The sequence below is a fragment of the Zalophus californianus genome, chromosome 9 (genome assembly GCF_009762305.2).
Source record: "Zalophus californianus isolate mZalCal1 chromosome 9, mZalCal1.pri.v2, whole genome shotgun sequence".
Classification (NCBI taxonomy): Eukaryota; Metazoa; Chordata; class Mammalia; order Carnivora; family Otariidae; genus Zalophus; species Zalophus californianus.
Genome location: NC_045603.1, coordinates 94,715,149 through 94,734,275, shown reverse-complemented (window position 1 = coordinate 94,734,275; position 19,127 = coordinate 94,715,149). Strand labels below are relative to the sequence as shown.

The following is a 19,127-nucleotide window of genomic DNA, read 5'->3' as shown; positions in this document are numbered from 1 at the left end:
GCTTACAAACACTGATGATGCAGCTCCTTAGATACTGCTATGGAACAAACTGCATGATTTATTTTTAAACAAAAACCTAAAGAAGCAATACTATTATTTGTAGTTATGTAGTATTTTGTTTAGAAGATAGCATGTACAGTACATTGGTGCACTTTCCTAGAATATGTCTGAATAGTATCTAAACTATTACATGTTTGCCCATGAAAAGAGAACTAGGTGAATAGGGGATAAGATAGGTAAAGAGAAATTGTTCATTATTTCATATCTCATATTTTGAACAATGTGAATGTATTAATTACCTAATATATCAAGGTCATTAATTATATTTTAAAATATAAAATTTTATACTCAATAAAAACGAATTTGTTTTCACATTCTTTGATGGATTGGTTCTTGAACTTCCAAAACAATATGTTCATTTTTTGGATGTATAATTTACTATTTATAAAATTTATTTTTTATGCTTGCTGAATGTGGTTTGAAAGATCATAATCCTTTGTAAACCAAGCATAGTTGACTAATTTGACTCAATACCCTGAGCTTTTTCCTAATACCTATTAAAGAATGAAAATATTAAAACTTTGATGACAATAATTCTTTTATTTTTTTTGACAATAATTCTTTTAATTATCATGGCCAGTGAACTCCTTTTCACAAATGTAACGAAAGCGTTTACTACAATCAGCACTAAAAATATTTGATGAGTTGAGGAATCCACATTTTATATCTGGTAAACTCTGTTGGAGATGCCTGCAGCAGAGAATATATTTATTTTAGAAAGTCATTTCTTAGGTAATATTCATGACGAATTTAAAACATATGTGCAGTTCTTTCAATGGACATGCAACATCTGCATCCCTAGCACAGACCTCTCACTTGAACTTCTTAATCATGTATCACAATTCCCAAGTGCCACCCTTGTACATAGCTAACTGGTTAATAGATTTATTAAACTTGTATCTACAACTGAATTCCAAATATGCCTTATTAACATTAATGGCTACATCATTCTTACAATTACTGGGCCAAAAACCTTGGAAACATCCCTGAATTGTCAACCTCTCTCACACATATTTTTTTCTTCTCACACATCTTTGAAAGAAGTGTGGAATCTGGCCACTTTACAGCAGCACAAACCCTACCATCTTCATCAAGGCACTACATCTCACCTGGATGAATCCAACAGATTCTTAGCCTCCTGCATCCCAGCTTTTACTCCCACTCCTCACCCCAAGGAACACACATCATCTAATCTGAACAGAGTGCCCAGAAGGAGTCTCTGAAATAGGAAACCTGCCTTGTCACTTCCCTGCTCAAAACCCTCCAATACCTACTCTTTGCCCTCATGAAAAAATCCAACTACTTACACTCTTCTGAAGTCCTTCCTGCTCTCACCCTCACTACCTCTCTGACCTACTTCTCTCCCCCTTTTTCACTTTGCTCTAGCATTGCAGGCCTTTTTCCTATTTCCTCAAGCAAGCTAAACACACTCCTACCTCAGAGTCTTTACACTAGCTGTTTCTACTGCTAGGATGCTGTCCCATTAGGTAATCCACAGGGCTTGCTCATTCAAGATACTGTACAAACATCATTTCTCAAGGACACTGTCTCTGAGCACCCCCATTTAAAACAGTAAAATCTCTTCCTCTTATCTTCATACACAAAAGACATTATAATATAGAAAAAAGAAATGTCACAACAATCCATAGCATTTATCTTCTTCTTTACTTGGCATATTTGGTTTGTCTTCACTCATCCCCACCAGCACTATCAGGCCTGCATTAGAATGTAATATCCATAAGGGGAGGATACTGTTGCCTGTTTTATTCATCACTGTAGCTTCAATGTCTAAAATAGTGCCTGGCATATTACAGGCAATCAGGAAACAGCATGTTAAATAGCCCAATGTCTCTCATAATCTCCCTTATGTTACTTAGATTAGTTATGACAAATCATTTTTCTTCATTTTCTAGTTTCCTGGACAACAAACCGGCAAATCTATGGGATTTACCAATGAGACAAGACTACCAGAATTTATGTGGATTTGTGTAAAATAATAGCATGAAAGACACTAAGTGATCACACTAGAGATACAAGATTACTAAATGATTTATTGGAAAAAGCTCTTTTCTTTTTAGTTCTTGAATAATACCGAGCAAACAGGTACAAGTTGCACAGAGAGTGCTTGGTTTAGATGCAAGTTTTATTCACTCATTATATTTTTACCATTTCCTGCAGCCATTACTTGAACATGCTAGTATCACAGAACATACAAGAGAAAGGTATAAAAGCAAAATGTCACGTTACTGTGTTTGGAAAGATCATCCAATAAAGAACATGGGAATAAATAATGCTCTTTGGGACTATCTGAAGGCTGAGATTTGCATTTGGTTGCCTATCTGAGAAGTGCAATCAAATGGAATTCAAGATATTCCCTAGGTCCCCAAGGATCCTTTCCTATTCTTGACCTATAATCTACCAGGCAGTTCCTGAGCAGGAAAGTTCCAGAGCAGGAAATCTACCATGTCCGTTCCTGTGACATGAAAACTTACACCATCTGAGATAAGAGTGTGTCATCCAGCCACTTCCAGGGATGCTTAGCTCCTACTTTATATAATCCAATCCAATAATTGTATTTTATTTTTGATTGAATGAAGTTCTGTGGAAAAGTAGAATTATTCGTATTACTCATAACATCAATGTAAACGACTCACCCACAAAGGACTTATAAAATACTGGGCACTTTTATCTTCAAATACCATTCTGATAAATGGAGGAAGCAAGTTAATTTCTCCACGGTGTGGAGAAGAAGTTGAAATGAAAAGTTTTCAATGAACAAATCACTCAAGTCTTTGTGACTGGTTGAAAGATATCAACAAAGGACACGATGGATTTTTTAAAAATCTCCACATATAATAAAGTGGATGGGTAAATATGACTGCACTAAACCTAGAATTTCTCTTCATCATAAGACATCTTAAAGAATGTGGAAAGACAAGCTTCAAATCCTGAGACATCTGCAATAATTTAAAGAACAAATACATATTTCTACAAATCAATAAGAAAACAAAGTGATCCAATAAGAAAAAATGGACAAAACATAAGAACATATTTCAAATAAGTAAAGCATGTAGCCAATAAATATGGAAAGAGCTAAGCTAACTAGAGAGCAGGAAAATGCAAATCAAAGTCACAAGGATATATCTTACAACTGTTCAATTAGCAGAAAGTAAAAATAACACCACCAAGTTTGTGGGATGGTAGAGATCAAAAATATCTTTAAAATAGTTCCTAAAATCATATTGAAAAATAATTTGGAATTCTCATATAAAATTTAACTTGTACAAATCCTATTGCCCAATAAACCATTCATAGGAAGATTTATGATGGAGAAGAGAGGACACGTGGAACAATTTTGCACAGAGCCATGTCTAAGAGTGTTTAACAAAGGACTATTCATAACAGCAAAAGCTGGAAACAATGCAAATTCCCATCCTCTAGAGAATGGATGAGGCATACCCAAGCTGTGGAATATAAGAAACTATACCTACAGCCATTAAAACAGCTTATGCCATTTATTTGCTAGGTACACTGAAGAAAATAAAACTACTTTGAGCATTTTCGTTGCTATACAGAGGGAACCATACTGTTTGCTTTGAAGATTTTTGTGCACTGAATAATGCATACAGTGTCGAAAATATCTTTAACATAAAAACCTGTAAATTCTTTGTAATCATTATTCCAATTGATATATTTTATTCATTTCAAAGGTCTCTTATGGATGCAAATGTGAAGCAACAAATTAATGTTCTTTCCTAAAAGCAATGTAATCTAATCCCCCTCTCTCATACTCTCACTTTCTCTACACACACACACACATACACACACACACACACTCCAAAATTTTTTCACTGTAATTAAATTGTATAAGAAAAAAATCTTAAGACTGCATCTTTTAGAGTGGGTAAAATGGGGGGTATTATATAAGGATCACAAAACTATGCATTATCCTTTCTAGGTGACTGAAGAAACACTAAAATTAAATGTTCATTGATACTTTCACTCATATACTTTTGTTAGATTTAGGGGTATACATAAATGTATAAAAGCCAATCTCAGTTTTCAGTACCAATGGATTTAAGGCACTGCTTTCATCACAATCTTGGGTGTGGTAAAGCAGAAAAAGACTAAAATTCTAAACCATTAGGGTAAGAGTAATGCTGTTGTACAGCAAAGTCTGTTGCAGGATTTGTATATGCATCAGTATTCCAGTTTAGATCCTGACAGCAAGGCTATCATAAATGATAGTAAAACTTATGAGTCTCAGAGACAAAGAGAAAATCCTGAAAAGCAGCTTGGGACAAGAGATCTGTAAACTACAATGGTAGAAACATTAGATTGACAACAAACCTATCCACAGAGACCTGGCAGGCCAGAAAGAACTGGCATGATACCTTCAGAGCACTAATTGAGAAAAATATGCATCCAAGAACACTATATCCATCTAGGCTGTCATTGAAAATAGAAGGAGAGATAAAAAGCTTCCAGGACAAACAAAAACTAAAGAAACTTGAAAACATGAAACCAGCCCTACAAGAAATATTGAGAGGGGTACTCTAAGCAAAGAGAGAACCTAAAAGCAGCAAAGAGCAGAAACGAACACAGACGACAGACAGTGAACAGTCACCTTACAGGTAATACAATGGCACTAAATTCATACCTTTCAATAGTTACCCTGAATGTAAATGGGCTAAATGCCCCAATCAAAAGACACAGGCTATCAGACTGGATTAAAAAACAAGACCCATCCATATGCTGTCTGCAAGAGACTCATTTTAGACCCAAAGACACCCCCACATTGAAAGTGAGGGGGTGGAAAACCATTTACCATGCTAATGGACACCAAAAGAAAGCTGGGGTTGCAATCCTTATATCAGACAAACTAGATTTTAAAACAAAGACTGTAATAAGAGATGAGGAAGGACACTATATCCTACTTAAAGGGTCTATCCAACAAGAAGATCTAACAATTGTAAATATCTATGCCCCTAACATGGGAGCAGCCAATTATATAACCCAATTAATAACCAAAGCAAAGAAACACATTGACAACATTACAATAATAGCGGAGGACTTTAACACCCCCCCTCACTGAAATGGGCAGATCATCTAGGCAAAAGATCAACAAGGAAATAAAGACTTTAAATGATACACTGGACCAAATGGACTTCACAGATATATTCAGAACATTCCACCCCAAAGCAACAGAATACACAGTCTTCTCTAGTGCCCATGGAACATTCTCCAGAATAGATCACATCCTAGGTCACAAATCAGGTCCCAACCGGTACCAAAAGATTGGGATCATTCCCTGCATATTTTCAGACCACAGTGCGTTTAAACGAGAACTCAATCACAAGAGGAAAGTTGGAAAGAATTCAACTACATAGAGGCTAAAAAGCATCCTACTAAAGAATGAATGGGTCAACCAGGAAATTAAAGAAGAATTTTAAAAATTCATGGAAACCAATGAAAATGAAAACACAACTGTTCAAAAATCTTTGGGATGCAGCAAAGGCAGTCCTAAGAGGAGAGTATATAGCAATACAAGCCTTTCTCAAGAAACAAGAAAGGTCTCACATACACAACCTCACCCTACACCTAAAGGAGCTAGAGAAAAAACAGCAAATAAAGCCTAAACCCAGCAGAAGAAGAGAAATAATAAAGATCAGAGCAGAAATCAATGAAAGAGAGATGAAAAGAACAGTAAAACAGATCAGCTAAACTAGGAACTGGTTCTTTGAAAGAATTAACCAGATTGATAAACCCCTGGCCAGAGTTATCAAAAAGAAAAGAGAAATGACCCAAATCAACAAAATCATGAATGAAAGAGGAGAGATCACAACCAACACCAAAAAAACACAAACAATTATAAAAACATATTGTGAGCAACTATATGCAGCAAATTAGAAAATCTGGGAGAAATGGATGCATTCGTAGAGATGTATCAACTATAAAAACTGAACCAGGAAGAAATAGAAAACCTGAACAGACCTATAACCACTAAGGAAATTGAAGCAGTAATCAAAAATTTCCCAAGAGCCCAGGGCCAGATGTCTTCCCAGGGAAATTCTACCAAACATTTAAAAAAGAATTAATACCATTTCTTCTGAAACTCTTCCAAAAAGTAGAAATGGATGGAAAACTTCCAAACTCGTTTTATGAGGCCACCATTACCTTGATCACAAAACCAGACAAAGACCCCATCAAAAAGGAGAATTACAGACCAATATCCCTGATGAACATGTATGCAAAAATTCTCACCAAAATACTAGCCAATAGGATCCAACGGTACATTAAAAGGATTATTCACCACGACCAAGTGGGATTTATCCCTGGGCTGCAAGGTTGGTTCAACATCCACAAATCAATCAATGTGATAAAATACATTAATGAAAGAAAGGACAAGAACCATATGATCCTCTCAATACATGCAGAAAAAGCATTTGACAAAGTACAGCATCCTTTCTTGATCAAAACTCTTCGGAGTATAGGGATAGAGGGTACATACCTCAGTATCATAAAAGCCATCTATGAAAAACACACAGCGAATATCATTCTCAATGGGAAAAAACTGAGAGCTTTCCCCGTAAGGTCAGGAAAATGGCAGGAATGTCCGCTATCACCACTGCTATTCAACATAGTATTAGAAGTCCTAGCCACGGCAATCAGACAACAAAAAGAAATAAAAGGCATCCTAATCAGCAAAGAAGAAATCAAACTCTCACTCTTTGCAGATGATATGACACTTTATGTGGAAAACCCAAAAGACTCCACCCCAAAACTGCTAGAACTCATACAGGAATTCAGTAAAGTGGCAGGATATAAAATCAATGCACAGAAATCAGTGGCATTCCTATACACCAACAACAAGACAGAGGAAAGAGAAATTAAAGAGTCGATCCCATTTACAATTGCACCCAAAACCATAAGATACCTAGGAATAACTCTAACCAAAGGGGCAAAGAATCTGTACTCAGAAAACTATAAAATACTCATGAAAGAAATTGAGGAAGACACAAAGAAATGGAAAACATTCCATGCTCAGGGATTGGAAGAACAAATATTGTGAAGATGTCGATGCTACCTAGAGCAATCTGCACATTCTATGCAATCCCTATCAAAATACCATCCACTTTTTTCAAAGAAATAGAACAAATAATCGTACAATTTGTGTGGAATCAGAAAAGACCCTGAATAGCCAGGGGAATGTTGAAAAAGAAAAAGCAAAGCTGGCGGCATCACAATTCCGGACTTCAAGCTCTATTACAAAGCTTTCATCATCAAGACAATATACTATTGGCACAAAAACAGACACATAGATCAATGGAACAGAATAGAGCGCCCAGAAATGGACCCTCAACTCTATGGTCAACTCATCTTTGGCAAAGCCAGAAAGAATGTCCTATGGAAAAAAGACAATCTCTTCAACAAATGGTGTTGGGAAAATTAGACAGTCACATGCAGAAGAATGAAAGTGGACCATTTCCTTACACCACACTCAAAAATAGACTGGAAATGGTTGAAAGCCCTCAGTGTGAGACAGGAGTCCATCAAAATCCTAAAGGAAAACACAGGCAGCAACCTCTTCGACCTCATCCACAACAACTTCTTCTTAGAAACATTGCCAAAGGCAAGGGAAGCAAGGGCAAAAATGAATTCTTGGGACTTCATCAAGATAAAAAGCTTTTGCACAGCAAAAGAAACTGTCCACAAAACCAAAAGACAACCGACAGAATGGGAGAAAATATTTGCAAATGACATATCAGACAAAGGGCTAGTATCCAAAATCTATAAAGAACTTATCAAACTCAACACCCAAAGAACAAATGATCCAATCAAGAAATGGGCAGAAGACAGGAACAGACATTTTTCCAAAGAAGACTTCCAAATGCCCCACAGACACTGAAAAATTGCTCAGCATCACTCAACATCGCTTGGCATCAGGGAAATCCAAATCAAAACCTCAATGAGATACCACCTCACACCAGTCAGAATGGCTAAAATTAACAAGTCAGGAAATGACAGATGTTGGTGGGGATGCAGAGAAAGGGGAACCCTCCTACACTGTTGGTGGGAATGCAAGCTGGGGCAACCCCTCTGGAAAACAGTACGGAGGTTCCTCAAACAGTTGAAAATAGAGCTACCACACGACCGAGCAATTGCACTACTGGGTATTTACCCCAAAGATACAAATGTAGAGATACGAAGGGGTACGTGCACCCCAACATTTATAGCAGCAATGTCCACAATAGCCAAACTATGGAAAGAGCCAAGATGTCCATCGACAGATGAATGGATAAAGAAGATGTGGGGTATATATACAATGGACTATTATGCAGCCATCAAAAGGAATGAAATCTTGCCATTTGCAACGACGTGGATGGAACTGGAGGGTATTATGCTGAGCGAAATATGTCAATCAGAGAAAAACATGTATCATATGACCTCACTGATCTGAGGAATTCTTAATCCCAGGAAACAAACCGACGGTTGCTGGAGTGGTGGGGAGTGGGAGGGATGGGGTGGCTGGGTGATAGACATTGGGGAGGGTATATGCTATGGTGAACGCTGTGAATTGTGTAAGACTGTTGAATCACAGACCTGTACCTCTGGAACAAATAATACATTATATGTTAAAAAAAAAAAAGTAGAAGAAGATAGCAGGAGGGGAATAATGAAGGGGGGGATCGGAGGGGGAGAGGAACCATGAGAGACTCTGAGAAACAAACTGAGGATTTTGGGGGACCTGGGTTAGCCTGGTGATGGGTTCTAAAGAGGGCATGTACTGAATGGAGCACTGGGTGTTATACGCAAATAATCAATCATAGAACACTACATCAAAACTAATGATGTAATGTATGGTATTTAACATAACATAATAAAAAATTAATTAATTAATTAATTAATCAGGATACTCATGTACCTAGATTTTTAAAATTTATTTTATTCCATTGCTATTATTTAGTTCATCTGTTTCTTATAGTTAAAAGTGATTCATTCATATTTTTAATATGAATTTCAGAAACAAAATACATAGATTTCCTTTTTTTTTAATTAAGCTGTACACCTAACATGGTGCTTGATTGAACTCACAACTCCAAGATCAAGAATCACATGCACTATTGACCAACTGAGCAAGCCATACACCCCCGAATGTTGTTTTTGTTTTAACCTGAGGTTTTTAAGTCTTCCTTCACAAGACACTAATAGAAAGAACATTGCTAAGCACTAAACAATATACTTGGAATTCAGTGCCTAAATGGAATCATTAGAAGAAAGGCTACAGAATCCAATCTGTTGACTTAATATCCCCAAATCCTAAAAGGAATGGCAAATGTGATCTAAATTTTCTCTTCTAAAAAAGAGATGCTTCCTCTGTCATTCTAGATGATAAGTAAAAGAAAAATTCATTTTTAGAGAATTGTTCCTGCTATATTCAATCTCTTTACTTTTCATCCTTTTTCCCATAGCCATGGAAGTGAGAAACTCAACGTCCCTTAGAAATACTGACAAAGGAACAGAACTAAGTTCAATGAGAAACTCTCTCTTTCAGAATGCTCAGAACATTGAAGGCAGTTTTTCTTTTACCCTCTATCAGCCCTGAGAAACTAAAAACTGAACTCCCTGATGTATACTAAATTTGAAGATGCAACATATACAAGAAACAACATATGCAATAAAATACAATACAATACAATACAATACAATACAATACAATACAATACAATACAATACAATACAATACAATACAACTAAAAAAAAAAAACCTGAAAATCATTCCACGGCACACACAGCAGAGCCATTTCTCTTGGTTTAAAACAATGGTTCTTCTAGGTCTCTGTTGCACCTGTGTCTCCTCTGCAAAGCAATCTCCACCAGTTAGCAAGTGCTTCAACACAAAGTGGCCAAATAGTACTGGAGGAAAGTCTAAGCAATTATCCTAACTCAAGATACAGGAACTTCTCATAAAGCATTTACTCAAGTTTTATAAAGTAGACATACCTGCTCCTCTTTATTATCAATCCTAAAGAGACTAGAACGCATGTTTTGGCATGACTCCTTACTCCTCTCCCAAGTCTTCTCTTCCTTTGAAAAATAGTAACAGCTTCTTCCACAGCAGGACATTTTTTCTTCAAGACTGATATAGTCTTTATCTTAAAAACAAAATCCACCATGATCTTCAACCACAAGAACACTTAGAGACCTGCACCTTCTATATATCTCATTGCTTAGTTCAGACTGAATAACCAAAAAAAAAAAAAAAAATAGGTGGTATTTCTGAATCCCAGAAGTCTAATGCTGGAAATAGCTCTTTGGCCAAATTGTGGAGCCAGGGACTGTCTCTGACAGACTTCAGGCCATTGTTAGGATTGCACTGAGAAATCTTGACTTCTAAAGGCCAAATGCATGGCAGCAACATGGAGCAGTTCTCCCTTCTGGGAGAAATCCACCAGTGGAATGTACAGGGATGGTATTAATTCCAAAGGATCTATATTGGGGAAAATTCATTCATGAGGATAAATTACTCAAATAATCACATCAACATGACTTTGTGAAAGTTGAGTTCAATTACCTATAGTAAAGAAAATGATTTGATTTTAAAAGGTGAGCAAAATTGGGGCGCCTGGGTGGCTCAGTTGGTTGAGCGACTGCCTTCGGCTCAGGTCATGATCCTAGAGTCCCGGGATCGAGTCCCTCATCGGGTTCCCTGCTCAGCAGGGAGTCTGCTTCTCCCTCGGACCCTCCCCCCTCTCATGCTCTCTCTATCTCATTCTCTCTCTCAAATAAATAAATAAAATCTTTAAAAAATAAATAAATAAATAAATAAAAGGTGAGCAAAATTAAAGGACCTGACAAAATACAATGTAAAGTTTTAAAATTATATATTTTTAAAAAAATATTTAAAAATTTAAAATTATATATTTAAAAAAATCTGTAACTAACAGCATAAGTATTCAGTACATACCTGTAATAGATGGTAAAATTAAGTGACCTTCAACTTCTGCAAAGGAAGCATTTTTGTCTTTTATGTCTTTCATATCTTGCATTGTGTTTCCAGAACACCTCTGAAAAACTTTAACCCATATTAGAAAGTTAAGGTCATGAATGCCTTTAATAGGTCACTTTATTATAATCACTTACTCTCATTTAAATTATGTGGTGAATGCTGTTGACTAAATGAATGTACCATCAGAGGAAATGTGAGGATAAAATACTATGAAGTGTCAGAACATAAAACAGATTTTTATTATACAACTTTATTTGCTATCTATTACTTGTTAAGTATGTAAAATAGTAATCAACTTTTATAAAACAGAAAATATAAACAGGAAATCAAATACATTACTAGTTTCTATGTCATCTACACTTGAAATAAAGATTTCAAAGTTGGTGAAATTGAGTATTCAGTATATTATTTTGTATTTAGTTTTTGCATATAAAGCTAAATACAGGGATTTGGCTCTTCTCTAGAATAAACTTATAATTGATTCATTGAATGTGCATGGAGTATGGGCTCAGATGGTTCCTTCTAATATGCAAAAGGAAAGTTAAAAATCTCTGAGAGAAATAGCAATATTTTCCAAAACTCACAAATAAAAATGTAAAAACATGAAGTATATGGCTCTTTCAGTGTGTGAACATTAGAAGAAAAATCCTTTAAAGATTTGTTACATAACTGAGAACGTTCATTTTCAAATCTGCTATGACCCATCATCATTCAGTCAAATTCTTGGCTACTTGTAAATATCCAACAACATAAATTGCACAGTCTCTTAATATAGTCAGTTGCAATAAATATAACTATTGCTTTAACTGAGCCATCCATTCCAATGTTCATATACTGGTTTTGAATTAAAAAGACACATTAAGGAGCACCTGAGTGGCTCAGTCAGTTAAGCCTCCAACTCTTGGTTTCAACTCAGATCATGATCTCAGGGTCCTGGGTTTGAGCCCCACCACCAGCACCATGCACAACATGGAGTCTGCTTGCTAGTTCTCCTTCTGTCCCTCCCCCTGCACAAGATCTCTCAGTCGCTAAAATAAGTAAATAAATTTAAAAATAAACAAGACATGTTAAGACCTCTGATACCTAAGGATGCCTGGGTGGCTCAGTCGGTTAAGCATCTGCCTTCAGTTCAGGTCATGATCCCAGGGTCCTGGGTTGGAGTGGCATGACAGGCTCCCTGCTCAATGGGGAGCTTGCTTCTCCCTCACCTCCCCATTTGTGCTCTGTTGCTATCTCTATCTTTCTCTCTCTCAAATAAATAAATAAAATCTTAAAAAAAAAAAGACCTCTGACACCTAAATACTACAAGATCTTGTGACTAATTAATTCCCTTGTCCTTTCCTTACTGACTATCCAAGGACACATGGTACAAAATTAATTTTGGCGGGACCTCCAAGAAACTTACAACATAGTCTTTATGAACATCTAAAAATAACCAAATTCATTGGGATACATGGCTGGCTCAGTGGGTAGACTCTTTATCTCAGGGTCTTAGGTTAAAGCCCCATGTTGGGTTTGAGGCTACTTAAAAAATAAAAAATAAAATAAAAAACATACAAAATAAACCAACCTTGGATATTCTTGGCATTCACCATCTCATCTCTACAAGGCTTCTGAAAGTCAGATGACCAAAAATCACAAAACTGTACCCATACGGTTTAATGCTGACCAACACTTATGCTTCTCATCAATATTTCACCTCAACATTACACAGTATAGTTATTGACTCACACTCTTTTCTCATCAACAGCTATTTCAAGTATTTATACTTTTTCTAAGTTATCTAGTGCACCTCCTTGATGCTCCCCCTCAGAAGATGGCCTCATGTGTTATTTCACATGGAAACAGTCACCAGCAAGTGTACGTTCCTCTCAAAATCCTGCCTCACCTCCTATAAATACACAGGTATCCCTCATTCTATCTCAGAAAAAAATATTGCTTTTCATTGAGTAAGTCTGAAACTTCAACCCCTGGTCTTGATTTCATCCCCTATTGAATCTTTAGTGATTGTGATCTCCTACTATTATATTTCTCTCTTGGACCCTCAACATTTTCCTTCTCATGATTCCCTTCTCTTGCATTATGCTCATCTCAAGTCACCTCTCCCACAAAATTTCCTATCCTTTATTCTTCATATTTTTTGTAAGAGAATTGTTTTTTTAACTCTTAGATTGGGGATTGCATAAGGTTGTTCATAATACTTTATTCATGAAACACTCTCAAATTTGCTCTCAGAACCTTTATTTTTCTTATTTATTTAGCCAATATGTTAACCACCAAATACTGTAGCTAGCTCCTTAACTATTACATTTACCTACCTTTATACTTTATTTCATCCCTTCTTCCTACCTCTCTCAGTGTTACTAAAGCCCATTACAATCACCCCTTGATAAATTTTACATATACTTTTATTGTCTCCTTATGTATTTCCTGAAATATTACTATTTATTTGTTTTTAACTATTTAAGTTTGTAAGAAAGTATGATATAAAAGAACTTTTGTGCTCTTGCTCTTTTTTCATTTCATATTATCTTCAAAAATTTCATCCACATCGTTGTATATCGCTGTAGTTTATTTTAACTGCTACATAAACTGCATTGGGAAATAAATTGCTGAGGTTTCGTTTACTCTCCCATTAGTGGTCATTTATGTATTTCTGAGGTGTTTGATAGTAAACAGCACTGCTATAAACAGTCCGTAGAAGTGCATATCTGTGCATGTGCAAGTGTATCTGTTGGACATATACTTAGGCTGCAAATGACTGACTCATGTTCAGGTTTAGGAGATAATACCAAACTGACAAACTACTTGTGTCAGTTTATAGTCCCTCTACAATGTATGAGATCATATATATCCACATATTTTCAACACATGGGAAATTTTTTGCTTAGCCATAATTCAAAAAATATTTTTCTGTACTCATTTTCTCAACTTCCTAATGTTTGAATAAGTTTCAGTCACTGTAATGAAGCTTTGACCCAACCTACTATTTTGCTGAATCTACTCTAGAAAATGTCATTAGTGGCCTCTCTGTTGACAAATATAATAAGCATACCTTTCACTATCATAATACTTTGTCTTTCTGTACTACTTGAAACCCATAACTATCTTTAACCTCCTCTCCATATGATGCCATAATGTTTTGGATCCCTTCCTTGTTTAACCAAACCATCACTGTTTTTCACTATTTGCTCCTCTTAACACTTACTTCTAAATGTTGATTTATCCTAAGAATCATCCTTCTCACCCTTGTTCTAGCATAATCTAGTCTCCCTGGTTTTACAAGGTGACACATGGTCTAGCTTCTTTCCTCTACTATGTTTTTGAATACTTGTTCCATTAGGTGTTGAATAAACAATTCATATCTCTAATCTAGGCATCTCTCTTGATCTTCAGACTTCTGATTCTATCCTATATGTGCAGATACTCTGTGTCTACTGCAAAAACTCACTTTGGAAGACTCAGACTAATCTAATTCTTTTTGGTAACCTCCAATGATATGCCACCAGCACCTCACTCTTCACCATTATTAGCACACACGCACACACACACACACACACACACACACCCTAAATCATACCGTAATGTCCCTCTTGTGTCTTCTAAAACATTTAGTGGAATATATTTACCAAGGTGTAGAGCCTGATGTCAAATGGTAACACTGATTCACTTGTTTCCCTCACACAATCAATAAAAGGCATAATCTTAACAATGCTACACATTAAATATTTCCCCTATGTGGTCCCTACCCTTCATTACTTCTTTCATGACACTAATTTAGTCATTCTTTTTTTTAAATATTTTATTTATTTATTTGACAGAGAGAGAGAGAGAGCAAGAGAGGGGACACAAGCAGGGGGAGTGGGAGAGGAGAAGCAGGCTTCCGGCTGAGCAGGGAGCCCAATGCAGGGCTCGATCTCAGGACCCTGGGATCATGACCTGAGCCGAAGGCAGATGCTTAATGACTGAGCCACCCAGGCGCCCCTAATTTAGTCATTCTAACTAACGCTGATTCCTGAAACATCCTCCTATCTTGTCCTTTCCCTCACTTTCCAGTCTATATAGATTGACCTTTCCAAAATCCCTATCTGTTCATGGGACATGAGTCCTGTTTTGCCCTCAGATAAACCTTCCAAGAGTTTCTTTTTTGTTTTTAGGACAGATCTAAAATTTCCTAACATGATATTAAAATTACCATAAATTGCATATCTAATGAAACCCATTTCTACATACTTCTTTTATTTACCCAAAACTGAAATTCTCCTAACACATCAATATGTTCTTCTGTTCATGCTGTTCTGCCTGGAAGAGTCTTCTCTACCATGAATTTCCTGATTACATCCTACCTATATTTTATATCATGTCAATTACTATCTCCTAGAGGAAAGTTTCTTGACCTCAGCATGGAATAGCCCACCCATCTGATATCTTCATGCCATTATTGCAGCACTAATAATATTTTAAAAACAGCTTCATTTTAAAAAAAATCTTCCCCTTAAAACGGAGCTCATTGAGAGCTCACTTTCTAAAATTTATTTCTTCAGTGCCATCCATAGTTCCTGACCCAGCAAAGATACTCAAAATTGTTGTTGAATGAATGAAACAAAGAATAATAAACATCAGGAAAAGGATATTAAAAACAAGTATTCTATACACATTGTTTAAAAAATTGATATGAAATCTATAAAAAGTGATATAGAAAATAGATCAACTTTATATTCCCCTTGTGATTTAAGCAGTATTGCAATATGATAAAGAATGTAAAATTCAAATAAAGATTTTTCCAATTCTCTGATAATATGGAAAACCTCCTTCCACACAAAATATAAGGATGAATATATATGTAAGACTCACTGTACATTTCAGCCAAATTTTCTGCCATTACTGCTATTGCTTACACTATTTTGTGTGGTATAAAACCTAAGTGATAGCAAAATAATAAAATCATCATCCTCAATATTATCATCAACACCATCATAATTACTAACATTTCTATAGGACTTTATGATTTTTTTACAGTGTCTTACAATGGATCCTTATAAGATTAATTAGGATTCTGCAAATCTTCTATTACTTTTTTTAATTTAATTTAATTTAATTATGTTATGTTAGTCACCATACAATACATCATTAGTTTTTGATGTAATGTTCCATGATTTTATGATTTACAAAGGTTCAGCAGAAGTTCAGTGATTACAGCATTTCATTTTCCACTCTGGCTCATTGTTCTCATAAGAACTGTGTACCTGATACTCACGCATATTTATTAAGCCTGTGATTGTCAGCAGGAAGATAACACATATAACTCCCAGGGATAATGCAACAATATGCCATGGAAATTCTATACAAAATCAGAAAGCAAAATGTACAGTAAGCATTGAGCCTAGAAAGGCCCTAAAATTTAGAACAAAATGGAAATTCATTCTGGAACTAAAATGAATATCACTATTTACTCTGGTCACAAGTCTCATTAAATATTACATTTAAATATACCTCTTCATATGTAAAGAACAGATATATAGTATCAAAATGTATAGACACAATTATCATGATTTTACTTTTTCTTACTTGACATCATAATGTTTTCAGAAACAAAAAAACAAACAAAACCCTTTACCTCTCCTTCTATTCATTGGACATCTTTCACCCTTCTGTTTCCTCGAATAGGGTAATTTCAGGTTCACGTATGTCACTCTCTCCTCGCTCATTTTTGAGGGCTGCAGCAAAGAACACAGCTCAAATCCTATTCAATGTTTCACGAGACATGAAAATAACATTATATTTATCATGAAGTAACAGCGACAGCTAAACAAATGATCATCTGAAATAAGCAAGTTAAAGTAAATATTTATCTGGAACTGTTAGGAAAATTTTTTTTACATTTCTCTTTGTAATGACTTAAACAGAGATCCTACACAATTAAATAATGGTTCACTACCATTTATGGGAGAGTTATGTTTCACTTTTTTTTAATTGCATTCATTGCCAAATTTAAAAATTTATATATTCCATACCCACCTAAAAAATAGATTTATATTAGCTTTTGAAAAATTATGTCTGATCACTTTTAATGCCTGTTTTATGCCCAAGTGGCAACTTTATTGACACCAAATACAGTAACTTCCTCTTTAGTAAGGACACACACGTTCCAATTTGACAAACTCCACATCTGCCACAAGCCTTTGTCAGACCCCACTCATTCATCTACATTATCCCTTGAACTTTAAAGTCAGTGGGTCATGACCTTGTTTTTAGAGTGTGAGGAAAATGCAGAAATCACAGGATCCAAGGAAAGGGAGTTTTGGGAGTAACATTAAATGAGGGGGATATAACTTGTAATTCTAACAACAATGCTGCACAGTGGTCCTTTCTATTTGTAGATGAGGTAAACTGAAGCTCCAAGAGCATAAACGGCATTCCCAAGGTCAGAGAGCAAATAAATGATAGTCTTTAATTAAAATAAATATGAATCTTATAAATGTGTGAATAAACAAGTATAAAATATATTAAATGTAATCTAGCTCAAATAAATATATATGTATATTAAAATTTATATATTATACTTAAACATGTAATTTATGTAAATATATATTTAGTTCAAGTATAATATTATATATAGCTTATTTATATTTATCCAAATATATTATCCTTCACCCCCACTTAACTCATATGAACAATACCTTTCAAAGAATACCTAATAAACTCTCTCCCCTAGAAATTAAAAAAATACATAGTGATTAAAGAGGAGAAAACATTTTTCCCAAAAGAATATTTTTGGTAAGTGTAGAGAGAACAGATAACTGTTCCTCCTAAATAGATTTGAAACTCGGGTTTTTAAAATATCTTAATATTTCACCATTCAGTTACATTAGAATGTCAGGAAATGTGATTTGAACCATTAGCAAATAATGATAAACTGTATAAACACAGTGACATTTGATTTTCAATAAATACTCTTTCTACCAAAGTGCCAATTTATAAGGTAAATTTTGTCTTAAGGTCCTTTTCCTCTCTAACTGGATTTTGTTTAGTTGTATTTTAATTGAAAATCTGTATAACAAAGTAAAACAAGAAAATAAATCTGCAAATATAAACCTGGATTTATTTTGATAGAAAAATAATCATATTCTCAAAGCAATAAACTTTTTCTTTATTACACTTAACTGAAAGATGAGGGAATTTAACCTTTGGATAATTCATTGCTAACCAGTTAGGTAATACCTGTAGAGATAAGAGGGGGAGGAACACGTTTTATATTGTCTAAAAAAGAATTAAATAGTCCTTAAAATATCTAAGGATTAAAAAAATCATATTCTACATAAGAAATATTTTGACCCATTCTCATTCTGATCCATTCCTGTCTTCACTTGTAGAATAAAGTTAACATTAGATATGAATTAACGCAGATCCCAAAGTCAATTATTTTCTGCAACATTCCAACCCCCCCCAACTTCCTACATAGCTTTCCTGTAGCAAATTCTACTTTATCCCTCTTTGCTCCACAATGGGACAGCACAAACATAGGTCACACAAGCTCGCAGGCTGCGGTACTTACATCTGTGCCTTGGGATCTCACCAGCTGGAGAAATAGAGTGGTCAGGAACACAGCTATGATGTCCTGGCTCTGCAGGCCTTTCACCTCTGCTTTGACTCTAGTAGGCACTTACTGATATGTTTCACTGACTCTCAGAGAGACCCTGTCAGAAGAAAGAATGCCAATGATCATGTGACATTAGCTATCCGCCCCCCCTACAGTTTCCACTGGTGTCAGTATCTCATTAACTCCTGCACTCTACTCTGTGTCTGACAAGAGTCATAGAAAACTCAAATGCTAAATCTTAAACACATTTTCTGGATCAGTTTAAACTTGGGATTTAGCAGGTACCATGAAGATTGAAAAAAAAAATGGCCTTTAAAAATCTCATGAGATTAGGAAATACTTAACAATAAAATTTAAAAATTATGAAAATAAAAAGGAAAATATCCATATTCTACCTGACAAGATTCATACATTTTCTTTTTATGGAATGAAAGTAAGTTCCCAATTGTTATATAT

At 35.3% G+C, this 19,127-nt stretch overlaps 1 protein-coding gene across 1 annotated transcript; it reads right to left on the bottom strand.

The window, feature by feature from the left end:
• Positions 1-380: 380 nt before the first annotated feature.
• Positions 381-18,732, bottom strand: LOC113922727 (natural killer cells antigen CD94-like). Its single transcript, XM_027594957.2, has 7 exons — positions 18,627-18,732; positions 16,689-16,788; positions 16,329-16,412; positions 11,030-11,137; positions 10,066-10,217; positions 2,553-2,659; positions 381-750 (listed from the first exon to the last, which is right to left on the bottom strand). The coding sequence occupies exons 2-7, from the start codon at positions 16,777-16,779 to the stop codon at positions 624-626; spliced, it is 669 nt and encodes a 222-aa protein (XP_027450758.1). The 5' UTR covers positions 16,780-16,788; positions 18,627-18,732; the 3' UTR covers positions 381-623.
• Positions 18,733-19,127: the final 395 nt, after the last annotated feature.

Excerpts from the sequence above, each read along its gene's own strand:
- LOC113922727 (XM_027594957.2), bottom strand. The coding sequence starts at position 16,779 with ATGAGCGAGGAGAGAGTGACATACGTGAACCTGAAATTACCCTATTCG. Across the intron at positions 11,138-16,328 it reads CACAGGCTTAATAAATATGC|TTTTTCAGAGGTGTTCTGGA; the intron begins GTGAGTATCAGG and ends TATGGGTTAAAG. Across the intron at positions 2,660-10,065 it reads TTGATAATAAAGAGGAGCAG|AACTTCATTCAATCAAAAAT; the intron begins GTATGTCTACTT and ends ACTTTTCCACAG.